Here is a 16,261-nt window from a genome sequence, read left to right as displayed (position 1 = left end):
ACCAGAACATTAATCATGGAATTTGCAGTTTAAATATTCCTCAACAAGAGAAAGAGACATTCTACCAAAATCACCTTGGGCTTTTGCTGGGTAATGAGGAGCAAGCCTAGATTTATGCTCTAGGAGAGTAGCTTTCACATGGGGATAGGGTGAGGTTTGTTGATGGTCTGTGTTTGAAAAAATCCCTGGTGAGATCATTATTTATCCAAAAGTTTTGCAAAAACTGGCTTCTTAGAGATACTCTAGAAGTTACCTTGTGATTCTTAGTATACACTCTGATAGATCTTAACCTGAGGGACACAATTAGGCATAGTATTGTTTGAATTTTTTTTTTTTTTTAGACGGAGTTTTGCTCTTGTTGCCCAGGTTGGAGTGCAATGGTGCGATCTTGGCTCACCGCAACCTCCATCTCCCAAGTTCAAGAGATTCTCCTGCCTCAGCCACACTAGTAGCTGGGATTCTAGGCACATGCCACCATGCCCGGCTAATTTTGTATTTTTAGTAGAGATGGGGTTTCTCCATGTTGGCCAGGCTGGTCTTGAACTCCTGACCTCAGGTGATCCGTTCCCCTCGGCCTCCCGAAGTGCTAGGATTACAGGTGTGAGCCACCACACCTGGCCCAGTTTCCTTTGAATTTTAGGTATTTTATCTTATGCATTTGGAATATTTATCTTGAGTAAGGTCCCCAGGCTTCTCCCAGTGCCAAAAGTATCCATGTTAGAAAAACATTAGGGAGCCCGCAGGCAAGTCCTGTCATGTTCTCTCAAGAGGGGCCAGGCATGCTCCCATCTCAGGCCTACTTGCCATTCCTCTGCCAGGAGCTCTCTGCTCCCAGTCACTCGAATGGCCAAATACCTTTCTCTGCCGGGGCTCTGAGGCTCCAGTGTCATGACACTAAAACCTCACCTCCTGCCTATGTAAAATAACACTGGCTCTGCCATCACAATACTTTATTTTTGTCATAGCAGCTACTCCTTCCCACCTTCTGTAATGAATCTGTACCTCCTCCCTGAACACTGAGGGAGGGCATGGACTTTGTTCTCTGCCACATCTCCACTACTGAGAATAGTAACTAGTGTATACAGAGTAGATACAAATTGGTCTAATATTCATTTTTTAAAAACTCAGTATTAAACTTAACAGGATGAGGTGGTTTTTGAGATTTCTTAATGCAGTTAAAATGCTCTGTAAGTAATAGCCAAAGTTAATAATACACTCATTCTTTGCCTCAGTAAGTTCACTTTGAGAACTTTATCCTATACATTTACTTGTACGTGAGGACAGAGATGCACAAACAGTGACAGTTACTGTTTGTCAGAATGAATGCTAGGACAATCTAAAAGTCCACTTGTAGAAGGCCAGTGAAATGGTTTGGCTCTGTGCCCCCACCCAAATCTCACCTCAAATTGTAATCCCTGTAATGCCATGTGTCAAGGGTGGACCAGATGGAGGTAACAGGATCATGGGGGGTGGTTTCTCCCGTGCTGTTCCCGATAGTGAATGGGTTCTCATGAGATCTGATGGTTTTATAAGCGCCTGGCATTTCCCCTGCTTGCTCCTTTCTCTCCTGCTGCCCTGTGAGGAGGTGCCTTTTGCCTTGATTGTAAGTTTCCTGAGGCTTTCCCAGCCATGTGGAACTGTGAGTCAATTAAACTCCTTTTCTTTTTAAGTGACTCAGTCTCAGGCCATTCTTTACAGCAGTATAAAAATGGACTAATTCAGCTGGCTGCAAAGGTTTTACATATCATGTAAGCGACCAGCCACCCCACGCAACACTAAAGCAGCTCTACCTGCAGAGATATGGGAGGACGGGCCAGAGAATGAGAGTGGCAGTGAACACAAGTGCCAGACACTGTTCTATACACTTCCATGAACTCCGTTAAGCCTCAAAACCACCTTGTGTTACATCTTCTTTTTAAAGATGAAACTGAACACCAGAGATGTTCTGTAACTTGCCAAGATCATGCAGCTAGGAAATGGCTGACCCCTGAGCCTGCACCCTTAACCACTATGCCACACTGCTAAAATAGGAGGTCATATGATATTAAAAAAAAAAAAAAAAAAAGAAGAAGAGCAAGTAGGATGGGGAGGGAGTTACATCTCTATATGCTTTTATATGCATAGACTTTCTGATAGGAGACATAAAAACTCATTGAGAGCACCCTGGAAAGAAGTAGGGGGAGGGACTACAGTGGGAACAAGCCTTTTTTTTTTTTTTTTTTACTGCATACTGTTTTGTCCAAACTCATACACATATGCTCTACTCAAAAATACTATGCAATATGCATATGGTTACTGAACCGTAAGGCTGGAATGGACCCAATCATTTTATGGGTGGAGGTAAATTGAGGCACAGAGAGGGAACAGACTTGCCCGAAGCCACCCAAGTAGAGAGGAGGAGCCCTAGTGTACACCCAGGGTTCTGGACACCCAGCCCCTGGTGCAGTTTGTTGCCTTCTCCAACCATTTCCACTATAGCTGACTCAGCTGTCACAACTGGAGATTTTCAAAACCTCCAAATTACAGAGAATTGTGGGAAAAATTATGATTTGGAATTCAAGTGTTGACACTTGAAAAATACCAACTCTCACTACAAGTGCTTTAGCATGTTACTAAAGCTTTCTCTGGATGTCCCTGGAAAGGTTATTTTCAGAACATTTCACTTAAACCAAGAGATGCAGGGTTCTCTGCTGTTTCTGGGAGCTGACACCACAATTTACATTAAACAAATGTTTTGAAAATTAGCTGTTCACGGTTCCAATTTCAGCTTCCCCCAGGGTTTAATGTTAGCCAAACACTGGTACAGTAAGCAGACAATGTGTTTTATTGTGTGGAAGAAAAACAGACCACCATAACAGACTTCCTGCTTTTGTAATCAAGGGAAAAGTTGAGTGGTTGAGTGCTTATTGGCATATGGTTATTAGAAACACTAAGTTCCAAATATAGCTACTAGGAGCTAAAGACACCACCCCCCAATATTTCAAGTCCAAAAAGAAAGATGAATTCCTAGTGTTTAGTAAATCGGAAAGTTCAGAAAGTCACAGAACAAAAACTACTAGGGGAAGACTAGGGTAACGGGAACAAGATTCAACCCAGGTTTGCCAGCAGACGCTGGTATCTAAGAGACCCATTGAAATATCAACAGTGAATGCATGAAAGAGGGCAATGGCTCAGGATACAGCCAGAGCAAAGGCTAACCTGAGGACGTGGTCCTGCCCCTGCTGGTCCTCAGCACCAAGGGCCCTGCTCTGTAGGCAGCCAGGTATCTGGGACTCATTATCAAAAGATGATGGATTCAATATCTTTGTTGCCTTTTTAACATTTAAAAAGGGTTACATACGCACTTTTCCCCTGCCTACCCTTCCCTGCCCTCCTCCCAACTGCAAATGTTGAAAGGGAAAACTAAACCATCCAATCTGCTCATTTTATAGTTAGCAGGAATGAGCAGGGGAGCATTCTGTAAAATCTCTGCCTGGCCTCAAGCCTCCTCTAGGACTTGTGAGCTAGGTGGAATGCAAGTGTCTGGAAATAACTTACAGGACACTCCTCAATACTGGATTTCTCTCTGAAAGAGCTGGGAGTGACTCTGGGCCTAGGGGTGGGTGGCATGTTGGCAAGAGAACTTTAGCTTTTGTGCATGCAAAGAAATACAGCCTCTTCCACCTCAACTGAAGAAAGTTCCACAAACAGTGTGGATGCAAGAAGGCTGGTGGTCATAGAAGATGCCCCTACATGCGGGGGCAGTGAGGAGCCAGTCTGAGGCACAGGCAGGCTCAAAGGAGAGGACGTGCTGACAGGACAGAAGGAGCTCTGTTCACCTGGCCACAGTTCCTTGAACCCGTCCTGGGAAGGTGTCCTCACTGTCTCAAGTGAGATGATTTGGTCTCATGTAGGAAGAACTTCCTGACACTGCATCATTAGATTCCACAGGGCATTTCCAGGGACTTCTAATTGAGAGAAGTCACCTTCTGCCAGGGGTAATTTCCTCCTGATCTGGCTGGAGGCCAGAAGGAGGACTCCTTAAGGGGTACTTCAGAGCAGGGCAGCCACATATTCCATTTTCTTAGAAAATGGAATCTTGTTTGTTGGCTCTGGAGTCTGTGACAACAGCTGACAGGTAGGATTCAGCAAGGAAGGAACAAAGAAAATGCATCCCAGTTGCCTTGTAGTCTCTGGCTCATGCTCAGACAGGTGAGCGCAGCAGTCACAGGCCTGAACCTCTGGAGGGTGCTCCTCCACACTGAAGATCATGCCCTGGAGTCTGCTGGCCTTCCCCACCCAAGACGACGGTAGATGATGCTAATTGAAGGGTTTCCAGCACCTAGGACCCGGCCAATCCAAGTTAGGTCCAGGAGGAAGCACCTGAGTAATACATCCATTTTCCTCCTTGTCAGAGCCAACTGTTCTAGAGTGAACTGTCTGGAGCGCCCTGGCAGAAGATATGCAGCCACAGCAACACAACGAGAATTCTGCAACTGAGCATCCGAGCATGCAGGCAGCTGGCCACAGGACTAGACAGTGGCTGTCCCCTAGCACAGGGAAGCCCCCTTCCCACAGGTGTGTGCATCTTCCTGGAACGGACAGCTTGGGAGTCCTTCCAGCTTGGAGCTATCCCTGAAAGCTCATTGTCCATCCTCCTTGCCTGCAGGGGTTCTGTCCTCCACCCGGGTCCAGACTCTGGAAGAGCCGCCTGACTCTGGCTACTTTGTGTATTAGCCCCTCTGGAGTGTAATCAGCTCCTACATCTTCTTCCTTTAGTCCCTCATGAGTGCAATGAGCCCACAGCAGGACGAGGAGCCCTGGTAACCCTATTTATCTGTACCCCATCCTATCCCACTTCATACATCCCTGCCAAATCACGTACCTTGGATTTCCGGGCCCCTTTCTTGCCTCCTGCTTTTTTAGACACAGGCTTCTTCTGGGATGGAGACTTGGCCTTTTTGGCTGGGGGTGGTGTGATGATGGCTTCCAACTTTCCTTTGGAACCCCGCTTCTTCGCTAGCAACTCAGGGTGGATGTTGGGTAACACCCCCCCACTGGCTATGGTGACTCCTTTTAGCAGCTTTCAGGAAAACCAGAATAGCAGAGAGTGAGCCAGATACCCTGCTTCCGACCGTCAAGAAGCCAGCCCTGCCCAGGACAGTCTTGCTTTAGTTGGTGCAGCTCCTTCCTACATGGCATTTTCCATGAGGATGCTGTCAGGACTCAGGCTCATGGCTCAGGAATCCAGTCCCCCAGAGTCCCTTACTTGAATGGAATTCAGATAATCTCCCTCCTTCAGGGAGAGCCAAATACCCTGTTTTATCCTACTTCCCCCCAACACTCCCAATAAGTCCTTGGGGGAAAAACTGCCATGGGAGGTAGGGAATCTGCTAATTAATCCAAAATGCAGTCCATACTCAGCTACGTTTTTTGGGCAGTATGACCACCTCCTCAAGCATCAGTGGGGGATGGGTGGGAGAGCCCCATACCTGATTCAGCTCTTCATCATTGGCCACAGCTAGCAGGATGTGCCGGGGTGTGACCCGTCCCTTCTTGTTGTCTCTCGCTGCATTGCCAGCCAGCTCCAGAATCTCCGCTGTGAGGAACAGAGATGAGCGTATGGTCATGTTAGAGGACCATGTGTCCCCGCCCTGGTCCCCCCACTCACAGTGCCAGGAATGGGCACAGGCAGCTGCTTCAGGAAGCAGCTACCTTGAGGTGAGAATCTGTGGGCAGAGTCACAGAGGTGCTGAATGGCAAAGCTGAGTGGGACCTAGGAGGCACCAGGTCCAATGCCCTTGTTTGGGAGATGAAGGAACTGAAGCTGAGGAAGAAGGGACGAGATGAAGATCACTCAGTGAGTGAGTGGGAGGGCTGAGATCCGACTCCCATTTCCCAGAAGGTGCTTGAAATTAGCACTGCAGATGTCGCCAGGCCAAACCCAAAGTCTTCAGTGTGGTGACAGTGTACCATGCCTGCTTATAGGGTTTTGAAGACAGGATGGCTTATCGAGGACGCCTGTTAACTCTTTGTTGATTACATCAATGCTGAATGCCTATACATCTGGATACAAAACTAGAAGGATGTGACTGGATTATTCACAAAGTCAATGTCATAAATACATTTTTAAAAGTGGGAGGGGGGTGTTGTAGATTTAAAAAGGCTAAAAAGACGTAACAGCCAAAAATAATGTCACTCCTTGATAAAATCTTGGTTCTTTTAATAAAAGCTATGAAAATCATTTTGGAGACAACTGAAGAGATCTGAATGTGGACTGGGCATCAGACAATAGCGAATTATTAATTTTCTTAAGTGTGATAATGGCATTGCCATTCTGTAGGGAGAATCCTTGTTCTTAGGAGATACATGCTGAGGTATTTAAGGGGGAAGCATCTTGATGCCTACAACTTACCCTCCATTCTGAAAAACTCTAAGGAATAAAGCAAGTATGGCAAAATGTTAACAGTTGTTAAATCTAGGTATATAAGAATGTTCTTCTTTCACGGAAATTCTGTCATTTGCAACAACATAGATAAACCTGGAGGACATTATGTTAAGTGAAATAAGCCAGGCAGAGAAGGACAAATACAACATGAGCTCATTTCTATGTGGAATCAGGGACTGGGGGTAGGGTTGGGGTGAATGTTAGTCAAAAGACAAAGTTTCAGTTAGGAGAAGTTTTAATGATCTGCTGTGCAGAATGGTACCTACAGTTAACAATCATGTATATTTAAAAATTGCTAAAACAATAGATTTTAAAAGTTCTAATACAAAGAAATAAGTATGTAAGGTGATGAAATAAGAGTATTCTTGACATTCTGTATGTTTGAAATTTTTCAAAATAAAAAGTATGAGAGAAAAGAAAAACTAGAAGGGCTATGAGTGTAACCCATAGTTAGTAATAAGTTAGAGTTGATTTACCTGCCATCTGGGCACAGTCTCACAAGACAAGACAGGTTTTCCACAGCACCAAAGATGGTGGGAATTAGGAAGTGCCCTTTGGCAAGACCTGGTTTTCTCCTTGGCATTACAGTGCTCTTGGTAACCTGTCAACCTTATCATTGTCTCCTTGTTTTCTTAGTGAGGCATACGGATAGACCCAGAATGGATGTTACACTCTCCACTTCTGCATTCACGGCACCTGGGGACCGAGGTCACACAGGCATCACAGGCACCTTTTTCACTTAGCCACGATGGGCCCTACCCATGTTGGGACACCACCATGACCAATGATGGGGAAGCGTCAATGAAACTGCTGGGTGGCCAGCAGGGAATAGCCCTGTGGAGACGGATGGGTGAAAGTAGGAAATGTGAGCCCCTCCATCAGATTCTGCCCAATTCTGCCCATGTGGAATGTCATTCTAGGCTACCCTTTTGGGCCCAATTCAAGTCTGACCTCTTCCCAGTACCAAAGAATTTCTAATATTTAGTTATGTTGTAAACACTAGATTTCTCCAGCAACGTCAGCACTCAGAATCATTATGAAATAACTAGGAACAAAATTCTAGCTGTACAAAAATAATGTGTTAAAAATTTACAGTATGACACAAGCTGTATATGACCCAGTATGACAAAGGAGGTACTAAGAGCTCAATCCAACGCAAAAAACCTGCTGTCTATGTGTAAAGCTGAAAAGTTGCTTGGCTATTCAAGGAAAGTCTCATACTAGCTTTGTGGGGGGCAGGGGTAGAAGGAGATCAGTCACACTTGAAACAGCATGTTTCCCCCTAAATCCAAGGCAGAATTCATTTGCTTGATGATCACCACGCTGATGACATACAACTCTGTGCTTGGCAGGAGGGACCCAAGGCACCATGAGGCCCCTGTCTTCTCAGTGTTCCCAGGCCTGCAGGGCTGCACATGCCAGTGATACAGAGAGTGATAAAGGGTGCCACAGGGTCCCTTACCTGGGCTTTATACATGTGAGAACCACAGAAGCAAGGCAGGGTAGAAAGCAAGATAGCCAGTACTTACAAGGAATCTGGTGGAGGGGGCTCACATTTCCCACGTTCACCCATCTATCTCCACAGGGCTATTCCCTTCCCTGTACCAGTATCAGCACAGTTTAGTTTACCAGTGGTGCAGGGAGACGGCCACCCAGCAGTTTCACTGAAGATTCTCTATCATTGAGCATGGTAGTGTCCCAATGCCCAGCAGCGATGGGCCCATCTTGGCCAAGTGAAAAAGGTGCCTGTGATGCCTATGTGACCTTGGGCCCCAGGTGCCATGAATGCAGAAACACTTGCCAGGCCAGCCCAGCTAGGCCTTCATTCTCCTGTGTTCATGGAGCGGGAAGCACATCCGCAATGCTACTGTCCTGCCCATAGCCCAAGAGGAAGCCAAACCAAAAGTCTAAGCCCAACAAGTACACAGAACCTGGGAGCAATGGAACAGGAAGGAGAGTCAGCCACAATGGGCCCTGGGCAGAATCTTCACAGCAGGAAGGCCTGAGAGGCATATCAGGTACCATGGAGCTATAGCCTACTTTGTAGGCTTCCCCTCCCTTCCTCAACCTTCCCCTTTCGGAGGCCACAGCAAAGTCTTGGGCCATCTGTATCAGCAGAGCCAATATACAGGAGAAGGCTGATGGATTATAATCTTTTGAACATAATGTGCTAAGAATGCTTTATCTGCCCCCTCACTAAAAACAAAGAGGAAGGGAGGGAGGATGAGAATGCCCAAAGTGGTGACCTGTTTTGCTAAGTCCTAAGCCCAACCTTTTGGCAAGAAAATCGTTTGAAAGTACAGTTTTTCAGGAAAGTAGAGGTGGCCTGTTTCCTCTTCCTGCCCAAAACGTTAGAGGAAGGCCCTCCCTGAGAGAAGGCTCAGTGGCCGTTGGTGGTGGGGGAAAAGGGAGGGATGTGGTCTTTATTTTCTGCAGTGCTGCCTTCATTTTTTGTGTGTGCAGGGAATATTAGAATGATGGGTAAAAAGACCTGGAAGAGTGTGGTTGGGCCCCTGACTTGGGTGAGGGCAGGCAGTATGTAAACAAGAAAAGAAAGCAGTGGAGTAGCCCAGAAGTAAGCTCACGGGGCTGAGAAACCTGAAGATGCATTCTTCAAGAGCTAAAGGATATTCTCCCTGGCTTTGCAAGCCTTACCTCTTTATGCTCTTACTTTGTGACTGAAAGTTCAGTAGCTTCAGTTTCTCCACTACGGAAACTTCAAGGACTATGCTCATGTTTTGCTAATTCAACTGGGAATCAGGGATGTCACAATGGACCAACTAAAAGTGACAGTGAGTAGCAAGATGGATGAGGCGGAGCAGAAAGGAGGAACATCTCAGCTCCCTGCAAAGAGCTGGGCAGAGATGTCATTCTGCTGCCTTCTTTACCAAGGAGCCCCAAAATCCAAGACTCTTCCTTTTTGCAAAACCCCAGCTCATCTTTGATTTGTGCAAGCCAAAATTACTGCCTCCCCATACTCCTACCACCATAGAGTGGGCCTTCAGCACTATGGGTAGGTAGGAGGGAGCTTTGTCAAGAAGGGATAACAAAGAGGGGCATAGACCCACCCTCCAGCTAGTTGAGCAAGAGCTTTATCTTCTGTTTACTCTTGCATTTTTTTTCAGATGGACAGTTACCATAGTAACCCACTGTTAAGGGACACACAAGGCAGAGCACCTCAGAAACACACCTTTTATGAGAAGTGTGTTCAGTGCCCCACCCTCCCCTGTGCTGCAGCAGCAGAGGGTCTGGGCATTTCACCATGGCCAGGGAAGACAGGGGATGCCCAACTTAACAAAAGCAGTAACCCAGAGCACACACTCATCCCTTGCCAAGCATCAGTGATATCCACCTTCTCATCCTTAGTCCAGGTTTAGAAAAAGTCATTGTAAAGGGCTTTACTGCCTAAGAAAGAGGGGCCTGCTGCAGAGAGAGAGCAGAGGTGCAAAATGCCAGCAATGCAACAAGATGGAATGGGTCCCATCTGCTCTCTAGGGCATGTTTGTGTTTGGAGGAGGAGGAGGAGAGGGAGAGACGGTGACTGAGTGCTAAGGAATTGTGGCAGGGCACACATCACCAAAGGAGATGTCCTGATGCAGTTTTCTTCCCTGAAAGTGATCCTCTGCTTTGCAGTAACATGGAGGGCAAAGTCATGGAGGCCCCAGGCTCAGGGCTGTATGGCAATTCCTGCACACTGGAGTGGCCCTCACATCCCCACCAGCAAGGACAACTTCTGCCTAGTCTAGGACAGAGCCAACTTCAGCCTCTGCCACAACCTGAATGGAGCGTATGCCTTCCTACAAGGTGGAGGGAGGCGGGGTGGAGATTCTTGCACTCAATTCATTTCGTATTTTGGAAGGTTTTGTGTGTCTCTAAAAGTTTTGCCTGTGGCTGGTCTAAAAGAAAAGGGATTCTGAGAAAGAGAACCAGGAAAACACCAGATCTATGGACATAAATCCTTTTCTCCAGTTTCCAGAGCTCAGCCCTTGCATCCCCCCTTGGAGGGAATTTTCAGGAGCCACAGCCTGGACACTGTAACCAAAATAAATGGAATCCGTAAGAAACCACAGGAGTAAACTGGGAAAATAACAATTAGGAGAAGAAACAGAACCCCTTACCAGGTTCTTCACCCCACCAAGCTGTGTCTTCTCAGCCAGTGACAGTCTAAGCTTTGTTACCAATGCCCAAATACTAGATTGATTTGGGGGCCCAAAGCACTTGGGGTCCACTCTGAAGAGGACTGTAAGTGTGGTAAAGTTCCCCAATTATAAATGGTGCAAAGGGAACAAGTTGAATGGTGAGCAAACTGGCCAGCTCATTAGCTCTTCTAAGATTTTTGTTTTTCAAAACACCTAAGCCTCTGGCTCTCACTCCTGGCCAGGGCCAATCTCTGGCAACTAGTGAGTAGCTGGCACCATCATCTGTAGTGGCCTAGATGATGCAACCATATTCCCTCTCCTAAGAGCTGCAAGCCCTGCAGGGGCACCCTGGGCCAAACATTCCCAGCTTCATTGAACATGACTGTTTTAAGGCTGCTTGACAAAATTCCCACATCCTTGGATAACAGCATGGTTTGGCAGCCTTTCTTACTACAGACCAGCCATCTCAACATGAATACCTTTGACAGGTCTACTTTCCAAGTTCACCCACAGACCAAAGGCTTGGGGTCCTTTTTCTTTTTTCCAAATGTCTTGAACTAAACCATATATGTTGTATTGAAGCATTTTGTCTATCTTCCTTCAGTGAGATGAAGTCATGGTTTGCAGAATTAGACTCCTAACAGCTAACAGGTGATGTGCTGAAGCTGAGCCAAACTCTAAACACAGCCCTTGCAAATAGGAAAGAGTCAGGGGCTTCAACAGAGCTGTTTGAAGCTCTGTAAAACAGAGCTCATCTAACAAAAGAAATACTGAAAATAACAACCAGAAATCAAAGAAAACCAAGTGTTCATGTAATCCCAAGGAGAAAACATGTTTGCTACAAAGCCAACATGACAAAGAATCTGTTTATTGCATTTCTTTTAATTCATCATCCTTCCATCAGCAGTCCTTTGAGTTCAGAACTGTTTTACACCATTCCGGAAGGCCTTAACCCAATCAAGCCCAATCAGAAGGTGATTGCTAAGAGCTTCCTGCATTCTGACTACACCACAGCCTCCAATTCCCTTGGTGGCCCCAAGTGTTTGCAGCCACATCCCAGAATCCACTGCCCCCATCCCACCTTTTCAGGAGTTAAGTGTCAGGGTCTAAAGCCTGCAGAGCCATCGGTTTGGAACTCTGGGCCACAGCAAAGCTCTTCATCTGCTTGTCCCAGGGGCCTCAGAAGAACCAGAATTCCCTAGAGAAAATACAATCTACAGCAGTGACGTGAAAGTAGTATTCCAAAGACAGTTCTGAGTCTGACACAAACTCATCTACTGTTGTTATGCCCACTGCAGACTCCTCCAAAAAGTCCAGGAGCCAGGGGTCTCAGAGACAGCATCTAGTCCAGTCTTCTGCCTTCCCACAAAATCTCCCAGTAAGACAGAAATGCAGCTTAATTTGGGAATCTGTAAAGTAAGTTCTACTGGCTGGCACTTTCAGCCCTATTTCAAAGTAAAAAAATTTTACATTATACATAACAAAAGGGAGCTATGATTCTTAACAAACATTACCTTAATCTAACCCATCAACCCAACTCAATGCCGAGTATCTTCCTTGTCAGGAAAGTTTTCCTCTGCTTTCCTCACGTCTGGTACTGTTTCAGCCACCCTTTCTGTCTGCAGTGGAGAGCAGCAACCACAAATGGCACTGTGGTGAGAGCTCGGGGTCTGCTGTCAGACCTTCGGGGTTTGGATCCCAGCTCCTTCAACTATCTGTAAGACATGGCCAAGTGTATCTAAGCCTCAGTTTCCTATTCTATACAGGGGAAGTGATAGCTGAGGTTACCTCTAGGCTTATGAGATTAGTAAGTTACCAAGTAAAATGTTTAGTACCCTCAGTAAATGCACGCTACTATTGTGAAGGCTACAACTGCACTATAAAAAGGTGCAACAAGTTTAACAAGAGAAAACTGTACTTCTTTTGCCTCAGTTTCCTCTATCTATAACTGGATGATTTGGACGGGGGGATGTGTGCCAAAAGGAGGAAAAAAGTGACAGAAAACCTGGTGTTTCCTCTGCCAATAGTTTACTCTTTGCTGTTATGCTTAACAGTTAACATATGTTTGAAAAATGCACTTGAACTTGATTAACCTTGGTGCTGCCAGACCTGCCTTGATGGAACACAGAACCCAGGGCGCCCCCACAGGCATCTCTACCTTGGGATGATGTCTGGAACTTTTGCCTGACCCCAGCAGAGCATGCAGAGCCAGCGGGTCAGGCAGTAGAAGTCAAGGCCCTGGGAAGGAGAAGGTGCCTGGGGAGGCCCTGAGAAACCTGTTCTACTCCAAGGCCTGGCTGGCAGCTGGGCAGGACCCTCTGACCCACCAATCAGTTGCTGTCAAGGACTCTCAATTAAGTTACAAGGAAATGGTTAATGTGTATGTTTGTTTTGATAGGGAAAACCACAGCCATTTGTTCTTAATTCATCTCAGGAAGGGGTGAACAATCAGCGATGTCTGCTGAAATGAAATGATTTGAAGAGTATAATGTAAAGAGGAAACTCATTTAAGGAGCCCTGTCATGGTACCATTTCCCAGATGGACTCAAAGGGAAACAGCAAGGCGCAGAACAGTGAGTTTCGTGGGCTGCACCGTGTGCGGGGAGGAGGCAACGTCTGCGATTGGGCTACACATGTTCATCAAGACGGGAGCAGCTTTGCTCACTGGGAGCAGAATCAAGAACTTTGTCAGGGGGGACATTTTGCTCTACTCCCTTTTGTGCTGTTGAATTTATCTTCTGCATATTCTCCTTTCAAAATGAAAAGAATTATAATGCTGGATAGATGAGAAGCTGCAGGCACTTCTGCTATTCGCTGCCCCAGCTGACCTTTGGTACCACAGGTCACAGGCACCCTTACCCTCAGACACTCTGTCCCAGCCTGCTTAATCCTCCTTCTCCCCAGAAAAGGTTCTGGGCATGTGAAGACTTTCTAGGTTCTTCTTCATGGCTGTTTTTAGAGCAGTGTGAGTGTGTCATAGAAAGGGAGGCTCCCAAGTGCCTATAGCTCCTGGGGTCTTTACCAACCCCACCTCTGTGCTGTCTACCCATGTGGATTCCTGATGCTGAGTACTGCTTGTCTAAGGATTTGCCTAAGCTCTTACATCTAGGATTCCATCTCCCCCTTCTCTAAGGGGACAATAAAAGGACACTGGCCAAAAAGCTTTCCACTCTCCAGCCCTCCTCAGCGCCACTGAGTGACACAAGCTCCCCATACCTGACTGGGCACTGTCCTCTCCAAGGCCTGCTGTGGCTCCTCAGGGCAGCTCTCTGCCCAGTACCTCACTTGCTCTGCCACTGCTACAGCAGCAGCTCCAACACAGACCAGACCGCCCCTTCCCTGCAGGCCAGCACATGTCACTCCAGGGGCCTTCACCTTCCTGTCTGCATGCTCTAGACTTTCCTCAACCCTGTCCACGACTGCCTGTCCTTCAAGGCCCATCTTGCAGGACCCCCGTCCTCCCTGCCCATATGAGGCCACAAGAATGTCTCTGGAAAATCACACATGACTGTTGCAGAGTCTGTCCCCTCAGGCTGTGTCTTCATCGAGCCAGCCTTGGGGACTGGGCATTTACCAGTCTTCCTGAGGTGTCTGCTGGCTGCTTCAAGACAAAGGAAATGGCAAGTGGATGAAGTGCTCTGGGGTTCAGTTCCCTCTGACTGCTATGGTCTCTGTGCTGGCTGACTTTGGAGAAGTTATTTAAACTCTGAGCCAATTTGCTCCTAAGCAAGACAGCTGGTTTGAGGATTCAACAGAGTTACCAAATGTAAAGCATTTAATCAGTGCCTAGCATACAGTCAGTTCAACATACGGCAGATGTTTTAACTGCTTCACCTTTACCTAGAACTCAGAGCACTTCCCCCCATGTCCCTAAAACAAATATTACAAGCTACAGTTAGAATATGAACTGGAGACTGCTGGGGCCTGGGGTGGGAGTGAAAGGGCAAGAAAAACAATGCTACTCAAGTCAAGTACCCTCATTTTCTGAATGAATAGCAGATATTGACTTTTAGCAGTCAATATCCAGATTTATAGAGGCAACATAAATGTGAACCAAAAACTACCTCAGCTACCAGTTACCACAAGGAGCATCAATCAGGATATCAACGGCAAGGGAAACCAACACATTAGCCATTTCCAGAGGCCCTGAGTTTTTCACATGGCTCCCACAGCTCTGCAGGGATCACACCTTCTATAAAAACCCATAGTGTCCCCTGTAGGCAGATGGGGTGATGACAATCATGTGAGAGGCTATCTCAGCACCAGGTACCACTATGGGCTTCTAAAGAGCCCAGCACTGGGTGCCAGGGAACCCACATATTCTGGCCACTAAATGGAAGATGCACCTAAAAAGGAAGCAGGTGTGGTGGGAAGAGGAGGAAGATAAGGGAGGGATCCAGGGTTAGAGTGGTAGGCTGAGCTGAGCAGCCTGGCAAATCCAAGGAAGGTTTATGTCATCTTCTTGGCAACCAGAACTGGAAGGGGGCGGTGGGAAGAGACAAGAGGGAGTCTGACTATGATTAATACCCTTTGGGTTTGTCTTCTTGCTAGAGTTTATTTATAGCTCTGAGGAGTAGCTCTTTACTTTTAGAAGATTTTACTCTGGGTTGACTTGACTAGACACAGAAGCCCTCGGGCAGGAGAAAGCAAGGAAAAACACCGTAAATATGTTCTATCGGTTGCTGATATTTTAACAGGAAGACAGTGGGAGAGAAGACATTTGTGGAATTCTTACCTACTTCCTTCTCCTTTCAGTGAGATAGTATTAATAGTTCTTTTAGAAGCCCGTCCTGATGGTCATCCACAGAGGACCCCTGGATGCTGGGTCCCACTCCTGGGACACTGATATCTCTAATCAGCTGGGCAGCTCCTGACTTCCTCTGCTTTTCAAGGTATTGCTGAGATCTCCTCCGTGGCTTTTTTTGGTGAACGTGAGGATCAGCCCTTGCTACACTTCTAATACCCTCCTGTTTGCCAGCAACAGCTGCTCTGCTGCGTGCTTGCCCTCACACAGGTGTGGCCCACTCTGCCCCCGTGTTAATCCTAATTATGCTTCATTTAAAAATCCAGGGGTCTCGTTTAATTCTCATTCTCATCAATTTCCTGGTAGCATCTGATATTACCAATACTCTCTCCCCCTGAAACTCATCATTCTTCTAACTGGTCTTCTTAGCCTTCAATAAAAAACCATTTACCATGTGGCTGCAGAATATCTGGCCTTGTGCTGGGAGCTGTATACGAAGGTGAGGGAGGGGTGGGGAAGGCTCAGGCCCAGCCCTGGAGTCACTAATGTGGCTCTGATGTATGACATGCCACCAGCACCCTACAACTCTGTGGAAATCAACCATGATTCTTTTGACCCCAGCACCCGGCTTGGCACTTTGTACCTAACTCTTTCACAAATGGGTAATTCCAAATGAATTACTAAACAAGTAAACCAAGCACTGCAGTGGTCAGTGGTAATGAAGGATGGAAGTACAGGGAGGTTCTCTAAGGCCCAGGCCTAGTTTCATGTTTTAGAACATATACTTGGCTCCGTAGCAGGCAGCATGAACTATAAAGCTATCATCCCAGAGAACACACCCTCAGGCTGGGCTCAGGATCCAGGCAGGCCTTAACTCACATTCCCAAGTCAGCCTCGATGTTAGCTGAGCGGTCTAGAGGTATTGAGGGATTAAGGGCAGATCAAAGATCT

At 46.7% G+C, this 16,261-nt stretch overlaps 1 protein-coding gene across 9 annotated transcripts in view; it reads right to left on the bottom strand.

The window, feature by feature from the left end:
* The window catches only part of LOC108307120 (core histone macro-H2A.1), a 65,922-nt gene that overhangs the window by 29,610 nt on the left and 20,051 nt on the right, over positions 1–16,261 (bottom strand). For all 9 annotated transcript variants that reach the window (XM_017532336.2, XM_017532342.2, XM_017532340.2 and 6 more), the window contains 2 exons: positions 5,472–5,578; positions 4,865–5,062 (listed from right to left, as the gene is read on the bottom strand). In XM_017532336.2, the coding sequence (XP_017387825.1) occupies positions 4,865–5,062; positions 5,472–5,578 (305 nt within the window). The remainder of the gene's footprint in view (positions 1–4,864; positions 5,063–5,471; positions 5,579–16,261) is intronic.

Source organism: Cebus imitator, unplaced genomic scaffold (assembly GCF_001604975.1).
Source record: "Cebus imitator isolate Cc_AM_T3 unplaced genomic scaffold, Cebus_imitator-1.0 Scaffold76, whole genome shotgun sequence".
Lineage (NCBI taxonomy): Eukaryota > Metazoa > Chordata > Mammalia > Primates > Cebidae > Cebus > Cebus imitator.
This window is presented reverse-complemented; position numbering and strand designations above follow the sequence as displayed.